Genomic DNA, 20,639 nt, shown 5'->3' on the forward strand with positions numbered 1-20,639 from the left:
CTACTAATAAGCCTTTCTCAGGGATCTTCAAGCACTTCACTTTTGCATCTGGCCAAGGTCACGAAGCTGATTATTTTCATATGCAAAATGCATTAAATCCACTGGATTCACATATGAATAATTTATTTTTAGAATAAAGGTGTATATACATTGACCGTGTTGCCAAATGGTCTTTTCATTTCATCTATTGTCGCCATGAAGTGACCTTGTGAGATGCTGTGATCAACAGATAATCCAGATAATCCATCATGTGACATGTTTCACTACTTGCTGGTGTCAGGAGGAGTGTGTGAGTGTGTCCACGCTCAAGATCTCTTAAACATTGTGAGAAAAGCAAGACACAGTATCCTTTAATAAACACTTCACAACGATCTCGGTGTCACAGGGAATGGAGCATTGTTATGGGGTTAAGGTTAGTGATAATGCAGTAATGTGCGACGCTGCAGCAAATAAAGCTGCTGGCCCACAAGTGTTCTGTGATCTTAAAGGGACAATAAGCGATTTTCATTATTATCAGATGTAAGGAAATAAAATAATGGTGTGTGGAGCTCCAGTGGGGTTATTTGATCCTGGGTAGAGCGTCACATCATACGCCATCTTCAGCATTTTCTCTACTCTTGTTTACAAAGTGGGTCCATATTAGTGCATATGGATCTCCAGCTCCCCCCGCCCATCACAGGGAAGAGGGGAGGTTGAAGCCTCTTTCTTTTGGTTAACACACAGTCCTCAGCTTTGCTTTCTAACAATGAAAAAAAAAAAAGATAACGCTTTAAGCCGCGCAAAGACAATAGAATGACAAAAGACAGCCATGGTGGCTTATTCTGTATAGCAGGTTTGCATCTAGAAATCTGAAATAAAGTTTAGACACAAATGTTTAATGTCCCCTTGATCACTTGATGCTGAAAGTTCCTCTAGCCTGACGGTGTTTTGTCTCAAGGTGCCACCGATTGTCTCACAACACGAAGGCGTGTGATTTGTTTTTTGTTTCATTTGACAGCAGACAGCGACAGGAACAAAGCAGCAGAGTTGTAGGACAAAGGAAAATAATGGATACAACGCAGGCATATGTTCAAACATGTTGCACATGAATGACACTGATGATGCCAGTCAGTGAACAAAGCAGAAACGTCTTTATCCAGTTATTCCTGCTTAGATCATGACACGTTGTTCATTAAAGATGACTGAAAGCTTTTTTGATGAGACAACAAAGGACGACCACAATAATTTTAGGTTTGAGTAAAAAAGAAAAGTCAAAATGAGAAAAGGATCAGAGCCAAGGGCAGGTTGTGAACCAGACACCACTGATAATTACTGATAATGACACTTCTGCCTCATTAAGTAACTAGTAAGCCTAATTAGTAGGGAAAATTTTCAGACTTAGTCAAAAAAAAAAAGTGTCTCTCTTATGGAGGGCGTATGGGTAATAAATGGATATGGAATTGAACCAAGTGGCAGAGTGTGATCTTTTATATAATATCACACACCTATGCTTAATACACAGTGAAATCCCCTGGGTTGTCAAATACAACACACGAACAAGGAGGATTACAATGGCTGCAGATATTATACAGTATTGATTTATTGTTTGTCCCCTGTGAAGCTGAGTTCACGCCGTCGCTCTGACAGAACTCTTGACAGTGAGTCAAAGGCACACAGGTCCGAGGTTTTCATTAAGAGGGGCCGCGGCATTTTGCTTGCATACTAATGGCGGCAATATTCCCCAGCACCTATCTGGTTGTCGAGCAAAAAGAGCGCCGTGAAAACAACTTCCAAGTGGCCCACCATCTGGCAGGAGAGATACAGCGTGTCAGGATTTTCAAAGAGGTGCCGCAGAAAATTCCATAAGACAGCAGTGACTCATTTCGCTCTTACAACTCCCAGAGTGTCCTAATTTAGATCTTTCTTTTTTTTCCTCTAACCTCTTATGTCCACCACCGCAACTGCAACTATATCAGCCTATTGATGATCCCAGTGTGGGCCCGGCTTTTTTTTTTTAGCACACCGCGCACATACCAATGAACTCCTCCGCCGTATTCTGCCCCGGGTGGGAGTGTGAATGGCGCGCATGAAGAAGCGGCAGAGGAAGGCTGCAACATAAAAATGCATTTGGGCATATTATGATAAGACGATGTGCCTCTCCGAATGGGCCGCCGTCGACATACTGCTGATAGGGAGACGCGGGACTGTGAGCGCACCGTTGGTGGACGTCTCCGAGGCTGAAACCTTTAGCCAATCAGCTCTAATACAGCGACAAGCACAACAGCCATTACTGTGAGTGTGCAGCTCAGTCAATCTCCGGGATTGAGCAAAATAGACCCAGAGAAAAAGTGAGTGGCTCAGCCACCCACCCCCCCACCCCCCTCCCCCCACCCCCCACCCTACGACATCCTTCTGTCTGGGACACTCAAGCAGAAAAAAGGATAGCGCCGGCTGCTGTCCACCTTCCCAGAGGACATTACCAATGCATGGCCTTCAGAGTAGCTTCCGGCTAGCCCAGAGGATGCTGCCGTCCCAAATCATATTCTGAATCAGCCACTTATGTAAGTGTCTTCAAATATCCTTGTGAATAAACTAGTCGGATCTGCTTTATCAGTTTTCAGACTGTCAGACTGAGATCCAGGGATTCCTCAAGAGAGCGTTGAGGAGACAGATGAGAGCTTCGGCTTTGTATGTGTGCAGTCCCTGGATCCCCCCACGACGGTCGCTAAAACCCTTTATTGTACATCTCTGAAATAATCCGAAAACGTTCAACTTTACAAAGTTAGACGGAGTTTCAATATCCGAATTTGTGGCCCCATCAGGATTCTGTTCAAGTTTATTGCAAGCCCTGTTGTGGGATTTGTCACGTGTACATTCCTGTTTGGTTGGAATTCTATTGAGATGTGTCACTTTATCTGCAAATCTAGACCAAGAGACGATGTGGAAAACTGACAATCACTCCATTGTTATTTCTTTCATCAATGTGTATCCAGGTCCATGTGGAATATCGCCATTCAATAAGTGGCAGCAACAATGTAAATCCCTCACCACTATCACAGCTGAAGCCTGATTCTATGGGCATGCTGCCGTTGTATACTAATGAGCAGAAGAGATGAATGAGTGCTTCACTGAAACGCAAAAAGGACAACATGTTGAACTGTACCTCTCTCAAGGCCAGTTTATGGGTAATTATTTACTTGTTGCGCTTGTGCTTGTGCTTGTCTTACATGCATGTAAGCGCACCTTCGACACAACCTCGCACCCCCCACAATCTGTCTTGCTAGTCAAGTTGGAACATAGCTTGTTTATTAGGCACTAATGTTGGATGGAATAAAGAGGGAAAGACAGAAAAGGATCAGGTATGTGACACACACAAACCGTCTTACCTGTAAATAGATGATTCTAGTGAGATGATAGACTAGCTTATGGAAAGAGAGAGTCTGGGGTTGTTGCTATTGTTACATTCATAACGTTTGAACAAAAATGGTACATAGGGTGGCTGATCAGTTACATGTTGAAATATCTTTAAAAAGATAAAATATTACCCTTAGGATAATATATATGGACAGCTAAAAATTCAATAAAATAACCTATGAGTGTTCACATGGACAGCTGATGTCAAAGGTCACCTTCACAGCACATTTCAAACAACAATTAATGGGCTCCCTAAGGCTACAGCCACTGCTTCATACACACCTCGATTAAGACTGTACAGCACCTCCACTCTGCATACGGATAATCATACAAGCGTTGTACCCTGTGCATTATAAGACTGAACATTATGCTGGCTGATAAGTCAAAAGTCTAGTTCCCATCTTAATATGGAGTGAATATTCTTAAAAAATTGCAAACAAGAGTCAAAACAATAACGAAATGCTAATTGTATGCATTTCCATTGGCTGATAATTACAGTCTCATCAGGTGTCAATGCAAAAATCAATCAATAAAGTGTAAAAACCTTTGAATTTGTTTTTCTATTTTGAAATGTTTCAGTTGCAAAGTTCCAAATTCACAAAAAACAGGGGATAGAAACTAAGCCAACGTATCACTAGTCAGCACAATGTTAATTTGCAAGTCATAAGATGATTCAGATAGAAGTTGGTATCCACTAATGTTACTAAGTCAACCTTGCAGGTCCATTGCCAATATTTTAACTCTAAAATTGCTCAAATTCATTTTTGAAAACCTCTCATTTAATTTTTTAGAAGTCAGTTTGAATACTAAAAGAAAGACAGTTTGTATTAAGGAAAAAGAGGCAAGAGCATTGGAGCGTAGTCGGCAAAAAGTGAAGCAACTGCAAACCTTTGAACAATGGTGGCTCAGGGCAACTGTGGTGTCTGCAGTTTTATCAGAAGTGGACAATGCTCCCAAATTAAAGGAGGTGCACAGACGAGCTCGACTGGTGTAGAAGAAAGCTGACTCATCCTTTTTGAATATTACAACATGTTCGTTCAAAAACACTTTATTGAACGGTTTTGCCTCACCAAATGTTGTCTATTTATGTGTTCCTATAAAACCTTTTTTAATGCATGTTTAATGGAAACTGATGTCTATGAATAAACTACTCAACCAATGGAACGTCCAGTTTTATATGAACTTTGTGGAGTGACAGAGGCTCTGTAGAGGCTTTACTTGTATCATTAAAATCCCACACAGAACAATCGGACTCAGTACCAACATCTCAGCGACAGTGTGCCAAGCAGCAACATGACAAGTGTAGCTGATCTTACTTGGGGAACGTTTTTTTTCTTCTGGCAGCTGCAGACACTTGCTATACAGCCCATGTACATTATCATCTGTCACTTTGCTGAGACATGCTGACAAGCTTGGTTGGCGTCTGGCTTCATCTCTTATAACCTTCCGTGGAGGTTCTTCAGCTGCTCATTGGCTTATCTATCTGCACTCTTCACATCCAATCTAGAACCGGGAACCATTTGCAGCATGTTATAGGAGGCTTCATTTGTTAGAAGCAACATTACTCTCCACCAACAGCAGTCAACAATTAGCCTTAATGCAGCAGCTATGAGAACAATATCAATTACGCAACATTAACAATATCAGAATAAAAGCATTCAGCAGACTGGACACAACACAAATTAACTGAACAGTATAGAGCCCTTTTTTTTTTTTTTCCTAACCATGCTGTTAATCATGATGAATTACTCAATACTCAATAAAACATGTATGGATATTGAGGTATAGCATTTCAAACAGTATAGTCATTTGATTAAAGACTTTTAGGCCTTTAAATAATTACATACTTTAGTCACGTCTCAAAAAGCCTTAAATTGTGGTATATCACAATTTATCATGTCCAGTAATCAGCTGGTAAACATAGTTCCTAATGTAGTGTAATATTGCTTTGAGGTATTGCTCCCTGTCTCTACTGTGCAATGTTTTTGGCCATGCCATGCAAGTACTTTTTATCTTATTTAATTTTTGACTTGTTAACAATGTACAGCAGATGAATCAACACATACAAACATTGCTTTTATCATCCATCAGCCAGTATTATAATTTTTGAAAAATAACACGACGCATTCAAGCTGAAGTTGACCCAAACAAAAGGTGAAGATGAATAAAAAAACAGAGGGAAATAATAAAAAAAAAAAGTCCCCAAGGTTGCACGCGAAGGTTCCATTGTTGCTGACGTTGCTGAGGGCAAACGCTCAGCTCCAAACACATGCACATCACACACAGTGTCTCTCTTCCGCCCGCATTAATCTGTTTACATTCACTCGTTGTTTGCTTGCCGTAAAACTTAATTAACTCGTTACAGAACGGAGCGAACTATTGGAGGTGTGACAAAGGAAAGGGACGAGACCTAGATCATGCTGGTGAGGGCGCTGCACAATTAACGACACCCGAAACAAGAGATGAAACAGACGACAGGCTGGAACTAGACGTCTCTCCTTGGCGTTTTGCTTCGTCTTGACAGATGGCTGCAGGTACGCCGGAGGAGAAGGTGGAGCGCTCGGATGCCAATATTTGAGGCTGGGTTTTAGATTGCATCTGCGAGGTCGCCAAATAAACACCACCATCCCTTTTGGGGCTTTTATACCCCTGTAGTGTCTCAGGGAGGCATGACCATTGTTTGTCACTGAGAGAAAAAGTCAGAAATCAAATGTTTGCTTAGACTTCATGTAAATATTTCAATGTGAAGATATAAGTGTAAAAAAAAAAAAAAATCTTTGAGAGTAGATTATTTCACACTTCTGAGTCAAGTCAGTGGCAGCATGATTATATTGACAGTAAAAGAAAATGAACAATGTATTCTTTATTAAAACTGTGCAGGTTGGCTGGTTGCTTTACATCCCTCCCAGCAACGCTCTCTCAAAGGGATGTGTGCTCTGCATTGTGCTTATGAACGGCTCTGAACTTCACCCACTGAACCATTGTAGTGGTAAAATTAATGCTTGCATAGATTGTTGTGAAGACTGCTAAAATAACCATGTCTGTGTAAAGTCGACAGGAATCGTCTGCAGCAACCAAGACGGCAGACACGTTATCTGATCTACAACTCCTTGCGAGGAGTTGTTGTTTCACACCCCGAAAGAACAGTCTGAACCCTAAATGCACCCTAAGCTGTTAGTTCCCGTTTTCCAGTTATTCTTAACTGCTGCTCAAACTTGCCGTATTAAACATTAGCAGGTACATGTGTTGCTGTCTATATTTCAAATAAAAGATGTGGGCAAACAGGAATTCAATATCTCAATAAAAATAATAAATAAGTTTTTTTCTTAAGCTGCTTTGATTTACCTCATTATCAGTGGTATCTACATCTCCACATGGGAGTTAAGTAGCCACAGCAGCATGGATGTTCAATACAGGACTCATAGAATACTGTTACTATTGGTGGTAATGAAGACGTCACTGGGACAAAAAAAAAAATAAGGCTTTGAAGGCGCTAATAATAAGACTTATTTTTTCATAGGCTGGCAATGTTGTTTTCTCTGATCTTCACTGGTATCAAAAAAGGTATCATCATGTCTATTGAAAGAATCACAAAACAATACCTATTTCAATTGCACTCCTACTTGAAATTGACCATTTTCTGCCGAACTGGAAGCGATCCAAGAACAAATCGACCAGTGAGGCTTATTTTCGCCCTCAAACATGCATTGGTTGTGCCAGACAATGACACTGAAGTTCCAAATCCTACAAGATTTCCACTTTACAAGAAGGAAAAATAATGTTATTAGGGAAAATGGCTTTTAGGAATAAAACATTAATGTCTAAGCGCATTGCTAGGAAAATGGTTTAGGAGAACTCACAGCAATGGGATTTTGATTAATGAGAAACATTCATTTTTGTACTGACCATTTAAAAGACTATTAAGATTGCCACTCGAGCGTTGAGCATTAATTATAAGACAGGCCTCTTCCATGAAAGCTTCCATGAAATTTAATCAGTATTGTAAAGTTGGAAGTTGAGCAGGAAGCTGTGCAGAGAATTAGGAGGTAAATGGAATCCAAAAATCTGTGAGATGAAACCCCGCCTTTTTCCAAACTTGTGCATTAACGTCTTACACGTGTTGTGTTGTTTTGTTTTGTTTTGTTTGGCCAAGGGCACAACGTGTGCAATGTCATCATGCTGTTGCAAATGTAATATATAGTGTCATCTAACAAATCAAGATCAAGCTGTCAAAGATTTGGAGGTGTGCTCAAAATTGCAAATCAGAAAAAAAAAAAAAAAAAAAAAAATATGTATATATATATATATATATATATATATATACATATATATATATTTATATATATATATATATATATATATATATATATATATATATATATATATACACATATATGTATATATATATATATATATATATATGTATATATATATATATATATATATATATATATATATATATATATATATACATACATATATATATACATATATATATATATAAAAATCCAGGGAGCGCAGTTGGCGTGAGGGCTTCATATCATCAAGACAAAACATTTAGCTGGTTTTAAAGAGCCAAAAAGACAACTTTTACGAACAACTGAAATTCTACTACAACACTGTATCACACCCAAGTTCAAAGTGCTTTTTCTGTTCATTGACCAAGGGGTTGACGGTTCAAATCTTCCCTTTTTCCACACATCGAAGTGTCCTTGGGCAAGACACTAAACTCTAAATAGGCCTGGCAGCCCCTTGCATGACAGCAGACGCCTGTTTATTTATGAGCATGAGTGGGTGAATGCGAGGCAAGTGGAAAGTCGAAGGTGTTGTTTGTGTACACAATTTACTGTTTTAGAGCCTTTCCATAATATATCAGTTATCTTTTTTAACTGAATGGGGTAAAACAGTGCGAAACCCTGTTAACCCATGTAAACTTAAACATTTCTGGCAAAAGCCGCAACTGTTGCGACTCATCAGACCAATTTGTCTAAAGCAGCCTGAAATCTTTCCGAATTCATTGATCACCAAAGATTACCGTCATTTATGCTTGCGTGGCATCAGAGCGTCAGACGTCAACATCAGGATGCGAGTCCGACCGCCGTTCACTGCACGGCGATCACAGGGGATTGTTTGTGTTCAACGCGGGCCCGACTGCTCTCAAAGAGCTGAGCTGTCGTTCACTTTAATCAGGTTGGTCGTGGACAGCTGCCGATGATGTGATTGCAATTTAAAACGCCTCTGCGGTGCCCATCTATCTCCCCTCCACAGCAGCCCAGGTGTCAGCAGGCAACACTTCTCCATCGTAGGTTGTGAGAAGTGAGCTCACACTGTAATGCAGCGAGTCTCGTCAGCAAACCAACACTCTATGAATATGCGCAAGCACGAGGAGGGGGTGGGGTTTGTGGACGGACGCACGCCTTGTTTTGTCAGCTGAATCGCTTAAGAATGACACATGAATGTCAATACAACCATAATATTGGAAACCCTTGCGTAGAAGCCGTGTTTAATTTTCATGAGGTGACATATCCCCAGCGTACACTTGCAAATTTGCGTGTCTGTGAAACAACAAGGAGGGAAAAAAAACAGAGCATCCTGGGGCTGTCCCTGTGCGTCGGTGTGAGGTTCTCTCAGCGGTACTTTGTAGCAGTTTTATTGATCTGTTAACTCTGCATTCATCAATCACAAGGTTAAAGCAATGATTCAGATAACATCAGCACACCCTGTCCTCCCCCAGTGGGAAATTTAGAATTAATACCCCAGTGTCCTGATGCATTTCACCCTCTGTCGGCAAGCCGATGTCACCTCTTTTTGCAGGCTGCAACATATTTGTTGTGCGCTGCAGCAAAAGGTGAGCTGAAGGAATAAAGGGCAGCTCGCAGGTTGGAGCAGACTAAATAATTTTGCAATTTTTTTTTTTTTCATTTCAAAGAATCCAAAAAAATGACAACTTTTTCTCTAATAAAGCTTTATTCCCTCAAGGAGCCTTGGCTGTTTCCTATTAAAATTCTCAGATTCCACCACAAAGGCCTTTCGCTGAGTGGCTTCCAGCGCAATCAATGACAGAGCTAATTGAAATATTATCTCCTGTGCTTGGCAAAAAATGCCCCAGCAAAGCCTCAATTATTGCACACGGATTGCTCCGCGGAGCATGTGCTTTCTAACCACTAAAACTGCCATCTGCTCCAAAATTACAACCACGCCGCTGCACTGGTTAAGTGCCCTCTGCATAGCAGCATCTGCCCGAGCACGAGGTACCTCGGGGATTTTAGTGGGCGAAGCAGCAGGGGGTTAATTCTCAAGTGGCAGGGTTATCATCAATGTCCGTGTTCAGGATTCAGGCAGGTGGCTGCCAGGTGATTGATGTTGCTCTGGAGTGCCTGACTGGCTTCACTTTGTATCCTTTTACATCCCCTGAGATATCCGTTCAGATTAAATAAATAAAGACAAAAAAAAATTCACGTGAGAATTACTTCACACTGAAAGGCTGCTGGGAGGTCAATGCCATCAAGTGGGAAAAAATAGAATCAGAAGCAGGTTATGCTGTGTCATTAGCGCAGGCCGCAGAGGTAGGTAGGTAGGTTGGCGCCATTAGGGGGATGTTATTTTAAGACACATGAACTAGAGTTAAGCTGATTACAATACAGACAATGGAATACCCTTATCGTGGCGAGGTCACTCACAGCAGGGAAGACAGGAGGAGAATAAAACAACGGGCTAATTAGAAGTCAGGCAACAAGACAAAAATCCACTTTTTGCTAAGCCTGGTATTTATAGGGTAAACCTATTGTTACTAAGAAAGTGGTGTTAGAAACTGCTTCACATGAATCAACTTCTAGCGCCTCCAAAAATGCTCTTCCTGCAAAGAAACATATATGGCTGAAACTCCATGACACTCTTAGCATGAGGGACGGTTCCAACATTTTAGGCAAATTGTTCCACCATATTCTCTACAGTCTTGTGAGTAGGTTCATTCACTTTAAATATCAGGGCCTGGTGTTTTGACACCCGGGGGGCACAGGCGTGAGCTGCTCTTTGGACGAGCCTTCACAGTTTTTAACCACAGACGGCCTGGAACTCCTCTTGTCTTGATGTTCATGGCAAGCTGTTTAGTTGCAAGACTACAGTGGGTGGGTGGGTGGGCGTACTCTGGTAGACTGGTTAGCTGGAGAATCAAACCCCAAAGGAGAATTGGTGCTCATGCTAATTGTGTGTCACATCTTTATTCATATATTTTCAGAATGCACCAACTTTTGTTTCAACTGTATTAAAAAACACCTTATCCGTAATGAAAAGACTTTAGATAACAGGTTTAATTGACGGATTAGGAATTTTTCTGCGCGTATGTTGGAGCTTGCAGAAGTAAAAAATTGAAAATGTCATTTTGCAGTTGCATATACCCACGCTGCTGCTGACTAACAACTTGTCTGGAAGGGTTTGAAATGTCAGTCCTTTGAGTCAAAAGTCAAATGAATGGCTGGAAGACTTCCAAACTTTTGTTTCTCTATGTGACTCTTTTACCGCCTCTGGTATTCCGTCACAACAAGGAGCAACACACTGTATATACATCCGGCAAGGATTCTACCCACTACTGAGAACATTGTGAGCCTCTCAGAAGTGGCAGGCCTGATGAATGAACACAGTCTGAAGGCACTATCCCCGTTGCTTATTAATCAGCTCTTGCTGGCAATACCCTTTCTGGCCACCGAGTCAATGACTGCTTTACTGAGACTTGGCAAATTGTGTGTGAGGGGTAGTAAAAGCTCCGCAAACTGGCTTTCAGTTGAACTTCTGTGCAACATCGAGCGGTGCCACTTGGTGTTGGTGGAGCAAAACTTCAAGAGTGAGCCTGTGCGCAAACCAAAAAGACCCCAAATTACAAAAGATGTAGAAAGATTGATTGAGGGGGTCTGAGTTTCAAAAATCAACGTATTCAAAAGTTTTCTTTAGGGGTTAAGTTTCTATCGGTCTGTCTGTCTGTCTGTCTGACGTTTGGTTTTCGCTTTTTTTACTATTTGTACCCATGAAGCAGGAGTCAGTGCATGGTAATAATGCACTATACCTATTAACATCGTCTTTATTACCCCCGTCAGAAGGTGAATTGCCCTATAGAGCGCTTTCAAATTGACTGCAGGCACAAACCAAGTGTGAGCAAACCACACAATTCTGGCCACTCTAACGCTCAGAATACTCCTCAAATCTCCTCTATCAAAAATGTTTCATAATTTGTGACAGATATTGAGTGAAAAAATGACTTCATACATTAATATAAAGTTTTGCATAACATGCTTCCCATATACACTATAATGACCTGATCGTCAATTTGTTTTTGTCTTTTTGTTTTTGTCTTTTTGTTTTTAAAAAACGACAAAGGCCTCTTGTCTGTTTTAGGTGACAGTGATGTTCTGGGGAAAGCAGAGGTGAGCATTCTTTGCATTCAGTCCTGCAATACAAGAAAACCAGGCTTATGTCTCTTCATTTGGTGTTGTCATCGGCGTATATAATATAAAAGCGGCTGAGAAATCAGTCTCACAAGTCTCAGCAAACCATGACGGCAGAATACACCATCCGGGAAAGCAGCCCTCAGATCAGTAATATTTTAAATGCTCTTGCACTTTCCATCATAGTTTCTTTCATAATTTTAACACTCCATCATTTTGACACCTTCCCCAGCCAGGGACCTAACTTTGCATTCTACCGTAGAGCATTTGTGGGCTGTAAAATATGTATTATATATTTGCCGCGTGGCTCACTACCTGTCTGAATTCAAAATGCACATTGTGTTGGAGCAATAAAGTATATATCCCTCTGCAGCGCGAGTGATGATGAAGTGTGATGCGGCTGCGTTCCGTAACGCCTCACCTCGTTTGATAGAGGCGACTGTGTTTTCTTGACCATTTTTAACAGATTCAGCCACCTGCAGTATCCAATAAATCCCCATTTTTATGCAAACAGTAGCATCTCCTTTGTTTTTAAAATTCTGCCTGGAGATACTGAAATGATACTGTGTGTGTGTGTGCGTGTGTGTGTCTATATATATGAATATATATATATATATATATATATATATATATATATATATATATATACATATATATATATACATACATATGTGTGTGTGTGTGTGTGTGTATATGTATACACCTATACATATATATGTGTGTGTGTGTGTATGTATGAAGATGTCAATGTTTCTCGTTGACTGCCTCAATAGTTGTTTTTCCATCTGCTGCTCCTTCCTGCTGTTCATCTTATATATATTCACATATTCTATATTCCAATAAAAATGACTTCAGAGAACACCCCCCGCCCCCCAAAAAAAATGAAATATTGCTTTGCCAATAATGAGGTAAAAGCTTTGCGAAACTGATAAAAGATAAATGCAAATAAGGGCAAGTCAGACGGGCGAGGTGAATAAATGAGAACATTTGCAAAATCTGCAACGATGAATATTACTAGTTCCCACCTTCCACTAGGCTAAAGGGGTAGATGACTGATGAGAAGACTGTTACACCCCTAAAGCTGGTGGAAGGGGGAGGGGGAGGGATGTAATGGAAAACATTTTTAATGGGAAGCAGCAACAACACACCACCATGTATCAGGAGCTCCCTCCCTGCACGTTCTTCCTCTGCAGCCTCATAACGACATCTGGCTAAAAGACACTAAAACCACCTGCTGTTTAGCTTAATTAAACATTTTTAAATATAACAGAGGAGCAGTGGGCGCGCACTCCCACACACACGTGCATTTTTTATTTTTTTTTACTGAATTCCTAAAAAAAAGAAATGTGGACGAAACACTGAATACTTGTCCAATGAAAAGCTAACGGCAGTAAGTCAGTGCACAGTTAGCATTACGACTAAATAATGAAGAGTGTCTAGAGGAACATTCCAAATGGAGAGCTACAAGATCTTTTCCACAGTGCCTTCTGAAACTATAACTGCTGAAACCAGACACAGGATTTTTGTATGTTGTTACAATAGTCTATTCTTTCATGAAAATCACATCGCAAGCAAAAAAAAAAAATATATAGATATATGCCTGTTAAAGTGATGGCAACTTATGAAGTCATTTGCTCTTGAAGGGGATTTCCATTCCTTCGTAGGGCCAGAGTTCAACCACTACGCCTTGTTGGTGAGGGGGTAAGATTATGAGATTGAGATTGAGCCTAACGCTCATGACATGAGCACACAGTGGAGGCTGAGGCCAGCCCACACAAGGACAAGCTCTGTCAGTACTACCATAGCCGTCTTCACACCCTCAATACCATGCCAGTATGAATAAAACACCTCCACAGAAACCTTCTGAAGTTCAAGAGCAGTGGTCTCCAAACTTTTTTAGCAATGGGCCACATGACGGAACTGCATCGTGTCAGCGGGCCACGGTGCGTTGACGGGGGGGGGGGGGGGGGGGGGGGGGGTTGTTGGTTGGAAATAGCGCTAACGTCCCAGCATTTCTTTGTTGAGCGGGGGAACGGGAGTGGGAGTGCGCTATCGCTGTCGCGCTACGCTAACGTGTCGGCAAAGTCACGTCCCGGGTGGGGGGAATTATGACTGCCTTCAAGCGGGCCGGACAGAGACACGCAGCGGGCCGGATGTGGCCCGTGGGCCGTAGTTTGGGGACCCCTGTTCAAGAGCATCATTAGCCAAAAGGTATTCAGGAACAGCAAGCCCAAGACATGTTTGTTCCTGTTTCCTATGTTAATATACTCAACATTCACCACCTAGACTAGACCAGAGCAGAAATGTTGATATTCTACATTGCCAATTTAGATTCTGTTGCTGCAATAAATAGGCTATATTGTTTTTGATACACGCACACTAAGTTTTCAAAAATAAAAAATAAAACGAAGCCAATTGCAAAACAAGACGGCAATTGAAAATGTGTTCAAAAAAGTGATCAAGAAAAACAAGATGTAAATATGTTGAACTTCCTGTCAGACGTACTCAAGTCTACAAAGATGTTGACATCCCTCTGTAAACTTAACAAGACAACGTAACTTTTTCTGCATGTTTGGTTGCACATCCGCAGAACACCGTAGCTTGCGCTTGTATGCCACAGGTTTACACCCAAATGCGAGTTTCAGTTTAAATGAAGACGGATGACTGGGAAGGAAAATGGCAGCAAGATCCATTCCAGCACTTCCAGGGGTTCCAATTGTACACATCGATTTATCTCACGGTGCAAGCCTCGCTGAGAGGCCACCTGGCTCAAGAGGCGTCTCGGAGAAAAAAAAACATAAATCCACCTGAGTCAATTTATCACGTTTTGATACCCCGCCACTGTACACAGGTGGCAATACCTGCCTGGGACTGTCAGCCATCTGCCTGCTTCGCTTGTGCATTCTGCTCCCGGGCTGCCTGCGCACTCTGCACCGAGACAAGCGACAAAAAAAAAATGTATCCCACCACCCCCACCTCCGAGCGAGCAGCTCTGCCCCCTCCCGCCTTAAGACCCTCTCCGAGTAGCTGGAGCCCTGCGATAAGAAGGCAACACATTCTAGCCCATCAACAATGATCTCCACGCCTTTTAACAAAAGGCTGCATACAACGTGGCGCAGGGGCTCCCGCACCGCCGGCCGGCCTCATCCATCTCTGCTCCCCGAGCTGCTTGTCCGCTACCTGCGCTCGCTCCAGATTTCCACACGTTCCGTGGTGTAATTATCATGTTTGGCTGACTCGAGCTGATGAAGAAAGAGAGGGGCACAATGCCCGGACCTTTGAGGGCTTGAGTCGCAAAAAGAAAAAAAAAAAAGACAGCGAAAAAGAGGAAAACGAGGAGAATCACAGGAGTTTGTGCTGCAACCTGGCAACGCAGCAGCACGGCCGTCTCCCTGACAAACACACACAAACGCACACAGACAGAGAGAGACGGAGGAAGGCAGAGTGTGGGGACGATGAGGCAGCCTCATTACCAGGATCTATCCTGAGACGGATTAATACACGAGACGCTGCTCTTTTGCTTTGTTGTGGGCAAAGAACATGAGCTGCTTGATCTTCTGGGCCCAGTTTTTGCTGTTGTTTTGTATCTCTTTTTCCTTACCCAACTTGTTTTTTTCACCCACTCCCCCTTTTGGCCCACTAGTGTCAGCATTTCAGCGCTTCCTGCTTGGATTTCATGCGCTGCGAAACTCTTCACTCACTTCCTCTTGGAGGTGATCGGCTCCAGGGTTCCGTATCCTTGCTTGCATATTCACTGACAGGAAGGGCCACCACCAGCTGCTGAAGCTGCAGGGAGGCGGCTCTTTCCGTTCGCGCACTGTCTCACCTCCCAGACCGTTGTGACGGGACCGCCGCGACCTTTGCACCCGTGCTTCTTTTTATACGATGTGGCGTCGCAAGCATTCCATACAGTAAGCAGGACATATCAGGCACTGAAGGGTGAAGCTGACCGGTGGGCCACCTTTCAACGCCGTAGCCGCTGCGAGATCGGCTGCAATGACAATTTCGCATGACCGCTGCACACATTTTAGGTGTGTGTGGTGGGGGAAAAAACAATAATGGAGGCTGCAAAAAAAGATGTGTTTCTCCTGAGGGGGCAGTGGCCTTACAGCAGGTTCAGCTGGAGGCTCGTCCCCTGGAGGAGCAGCGAGGAACACTTATTCATGTCGGCCGTCACTCCCATGCACAGCACGCCGAGCGCGAACCCCCCGCCAGAGCAGGACTTCCATTGTCTCAGTTCGCCCGCCCTCCCTACCTTCTACCCGAGCCGTTATCTCTGCAAGGGAATAACATCATTTCAGCAGCTGGGACGTGCGCAAGCTGCCTCCGCGTGTCATTATTAGTATCAGATCCTCACCGGGTAGACGGGCAACCGGAGCGCTTACATCCTCGTTTAAAAATAGACTCTGCAAGCAAAGGCAATAATGACAGCGTGCTTGTCAGCCGGACCCGCACTGATGCTAATAGGTCCGAACGGCGGCGAGAGACGTTGTTAACGGTAACTTTTGAGTGTAATAAATGAAGAAAGTTAGTGTGCACGATCCGTGTGGTAAACTGACAACCATGGCCTCGGCTGGTGACAGCTGGGGTAGAATATAGACAGAAGGAGCCCCGGGAGATAATAACAAATAAATGTAGTCTTTGTGGAATGTCTCCGGCTTGTTTCTGACAGCCAGTGGTGCGGAATTTTCTTCCCGAGCTCCTTTTCCTTAGCTTGTTTAAAGTAGATAAATGTATGCATGTATTTTTAATACAATGTCCTGCAATGTGTGACGGCCATTCAGAGTCTCTATCAGCGGAGTAGTGGAGGTTAAAGCAATGCAGGGTCTGCACTTGTGCTCGACACTTGGTGGAATGGAGAGAAAGAAAAGAAAGAAAAGTTATCCTTGTACCACAATACAAAGCTGAAGAGCTGCATACTCCCCCACGCAAATCAGGTCAGTCAGCGCTTTTTTTTTTTTTTTTACTCTGATCGCTCGGGCCTTTGGGCCAATGTGAAAACGCAGTGAGACTCTGTAGCGTCTGAATTGTTTTACAAAAGTCTGATGTCTGATGAAATCCTACTATGAATTGAAGTCAGAGGTTTACAAATTTCTATACCACCTCCAAGAACATGCTGCCCAACCCTATAATACGATCTGGTTCATTCACATGATGTCATGATCTGCATCCCTCCATGCAAACAAATGTCCACCCTCAGTCAGTACGTTCTTTAGCCACAGTGACTCGAGCGTTCAGCTGGCTTTGATTCATGCCTTCCTCTCGTACCGCAATGACCCGCTTCGCTGATAACGGACCATTTAAATTTCAGCTAAATTAATCAAACACATTGCGCATTCTGCAAGAGATCTGCTTGCATGGCTTCATGACTTCAGCACAATTTCCTTGCTGTCTGGAGAATGAATTTGACTTGAAATCTCAGTGGAAGTCTGGGTTTATCAGAGGCAGATAGTGCTTGGTGCTGCACTTTGCTGCTGTTTGTTCTAGTGGTAATTTCAGCACTTTCAAAAACAAAACACGTATGCAGCGGCTCTTGAATGGTCTTGTTTTTTGGGTTGTTTGTTTGTTTTTTGCTACACTTTGGTAGCAAAATAATGATCACAGCAGTGATCGTGGTATATGGTGCAGTGACAGTATATGTGGGGCTTTCTTAGGTGCCAGTTATAACAAGTTCCCTCCTGACACCTCAAATCCAAGGACTCGGTCCAGTGATTAATTCCATCTTCTTACCACCTGCATATCTCTCAAGCTTAATGAGGTTTTAAGTTTTTTGTTTTTTTTTTCATCACACGGTCTGACTTGAACTTTTGTTTAAGTTAGGTTTCACACTGCAGGGGCAACACGGGGTGAAACTTAACAAGACGAAAACCGCAACAGAGGTGTGAACAACGTAAAGGCAAAGATTTGTGTGCGCTTTCTTTTTGCAGGCATGCAGCATTATTTTGTCTCAATTGGCATAAATGATGCAACTTTTGTGCGTTTTAAAAACGTATTAGCTAAGATTAGTGCCAAATACCGGCAAAACATAACTAGGTTTTCACAACCAGTAAAGATATATATACCTCTATCTGTGAATTTACTGGGCCACCTGCCTTGTTCATCTATTATAATAGATTCATCTATTTAATTATTCATTCATTTATTTATTTATTAAACTGGTCACATCTGAGTGCTGCTACTATTATGAAACGGCCGTTTTTCCCGAGTCCCATGCACGGAATGGAGCGCGTTGGAAACTTAACATCACAATAGCAGCGGGGAATTGCAAAGGTCTCTGTGGTCCACCTGCGCTTTCTTTCGTCCCTCTTTCAATTACACTCCAGGAATTGCAAACAAGGTCAAGAAGCCCGCGCTCCTTCGCAGCTCACTTGTGCAACAGCAAAAATAAATAAATAAAAACACATCACGGCTTCCCAGAGAATGCATGGCTTAACTCGGATGACCTGAGCACGCAGTCAATGAGGATTAAGGACTAATACTTAATCAACTTTGCGGCAAAGACCTCCGCGTTCGTGAGCTTCTCCATGCGTCAAGATGATTCCTCGGAGGGAAGGAGGGGGGGAGGCGCAACACGCAGTCGGTCAATTTCAAGTGCCCGCGCATTAAAACGGGCGAGGAGCAAACAGAGATGCGCATCTTCACCATCACCTCGGCGGGAGTCAAAGCAGAACTAATTTGCTCCTGAGTGGCATCGTCTTTTGCCCGGAATAAACTTTGGCAGGAAGAGCTGCTGTCTAATAGACAAGGGTGCAAAAATACATCCAGAGCAAGCCGCTCGGATACTTAAAGACGAGTCTACTCGCGGGAAGAGCTCAACTGCACTTGACTAATCTCCTGATTTAAGCTGCCGCTCAGATGAACAAACAGCGTGGCAAACGAAACAGGCGCAAAAAAATATATATATATATATGTAAGCTGCGCGTCGCCTGCAACAGGACAACAACTCCACTCCGAAGAGCGATAACAAGTGCGCTCCAACGATGTAAGGAGAGGAGGGGGGGAAAGAAGGGGAAAAAACAAGAATCCAGCACTTACCTTGCTCCATCAGCAGGACGGTCATTCCGACCAGCATAGCCCAGTACAGCGGGTTCTTCATGTTTGCTGTTGTATTCTTGCTCAGACGTTTATTGTCGTTGTCGGTGGGGGAAATACAGCCTGCGACTCTACGAAAATCCTGAAAAGTGCTTCTTCTCCTTTTTTTTCTTTCTTTTTTTTTCTTCAACTCCGCGCTCCTACTGACTGGCTGGCTGGCTGGCTGGCCGACTGGAGGTTACAGCATCCACCAACGCTGCGCGCAACCAAAATCCCTCCTTCAGCCGCGAGGGAGGCAAGCAGGAGGTGCGCGAGGCAAGCCGGCGGCACGGAGGGCGACATCACTTCCGGTTTGCCCGCAATTTGCTTTCGCGCCGCCGCGGGACCCTCACCGCATTTATTTTGAAGAGCTGAACTTCCTACCGTGTCGCGGTTCCACCACGGCCAGCTTGAAGCTGCTGTCAGCGGCGGCGACCCGTGGAGGTGCTGCTGTCCACAGTTTGTCTCTGAGTTACTGCTGATGAAAATGAAATTATTCAATAAAAAGATCTATTTTATTTAATTTTGTTTAGATTCAATTATAAACATATAATTTATGGGTAACGTTGTGTGCAGGAGCAAGCGGGCATAGAAAATGGATGGATATATAATTTAATTATACATACTACTAAAAAGAAGAATTTCAATCATTTTTAAGTGATGTGTCATACTTGTTCTTATGGTTCTTGTTGAGGGGTGAATTGTACATCGATGTGTGGTACAAATAAAAAAGAAGGTAATCTAGATGGTGAAAAAATAAATGTAAAAAATAGTAAAAATAAAATAAGAAAAATAAAAATAAGAAAATAAATAAATAAATAAATTAAGAAAAATAGTTGATTTTTCTAACAAATGCAACCCGTTTAAGGATAAAGGGAAAGATATGATGCCATGAGCAGAATTCAGCAGAATGAAGTACTCACCGTCATGGGTTGTCCAAACATGAAAAGTTGACCAATTTAATAAAGCAATTCAACTCAACTTTATTTGTGTAGCGTCATATGTTATCTCAGGCCACTTCCCAGCAGCATGGGAAAACTGCCTTTTTGAAAAAGAAGAAGCCTCAAACAGATTCTGGCAGTCAAATAAAGGGGACATCATCCACCAGAACAGGAGAGGATGTGAAAAGAGGCAGCACACGTACAATGATTACATACTGCTGGATGGCCATAAAAAGGGGTATTTACTAGAAGACTGAGAGCTAAAGTGTATAGAACAGTCGTAAACGTGTGTGTGTGTGTGCATGTGCGTGTGCGTGTGTGTGTGTGTGTGTGTGTGTGTGTGTGTGTGCAGTTGGGTTGGAGGGCACTGTAGCAGTGATTGTGCCGAGTGGTGGGTGGTGATGGTGAGGATGGAGAAAAAAGGATGAGGTGCTGATGAGAGAGTTGGCTTCTGGGGGAGAACATGTGTGACGGCTGCTGTGGTTTGGCTTGGATCCTTTGTCTGTTTCGCACAGGTTTCGTTTCAAAATTCTGACTGGAATGATGTTGTGCTCTTTGAAATTTACCTATTACAAATGTGGATGACAGGCTGAGCTGCCACGTGAAACAATATTCATCCCCATAGTGGAATTCAGTTTCTGCAGTCCAGCAATCACACCTATCTGTTCACACTGCATACAGAGACCAACAGGCCAAGGAAGACAGCAGGGGAATGTCCTGAAACAACCTAGTTAAACCTTAATTTGACAAGCATCTGAACTCTGAATCCACATTCCTGAAGTTTAAAAACCTTTTT

At 42.7% G+C, this 20,639-nt stretch overlaps 1 protein-coding gene across 1 annotated transcript in view; it reads right to left on the reverse strand.

The window, feature by feature from the left end:
• Positions 1–19,506, reverse strand: part of ntm (neurotrimin) — a 329,246-nt gene extending 309,740 nt beyond the window's left edge. Inside the window, exon 1 of the mRNA XM_076020008.1 lies at positions 18,867–19,506. Coding sequence (XP_075876123.1) covers positions 18,867–18,927 — 61 coding nt within the window. The 5' untranslated portion in view covers positions 18,928–19,506. The remainder of the gene's footprint in view (positions 1–18,866) is intronic.
• Positions 19,507–20,639: the final 1,133 nt, after the last annotated feature.

Source organism: Nelusetta ayraudi, unplaced genomic scaffold (assembly GCF_046127955.1).
Source record: "Nelusetta ayraudi isolate G7.1 ecotype Tasmania unplaced genomic scaffold, CSIRO-AGI_Nayr_v1 ptg000011l, whole genome shotgun sequence".
NCBI lineage: Eukaryota > Metazoa > Chordata > Actinopteri > Tetraodontiformes > Monacanthidae > Nelusetta > Nelusetta ayraudi.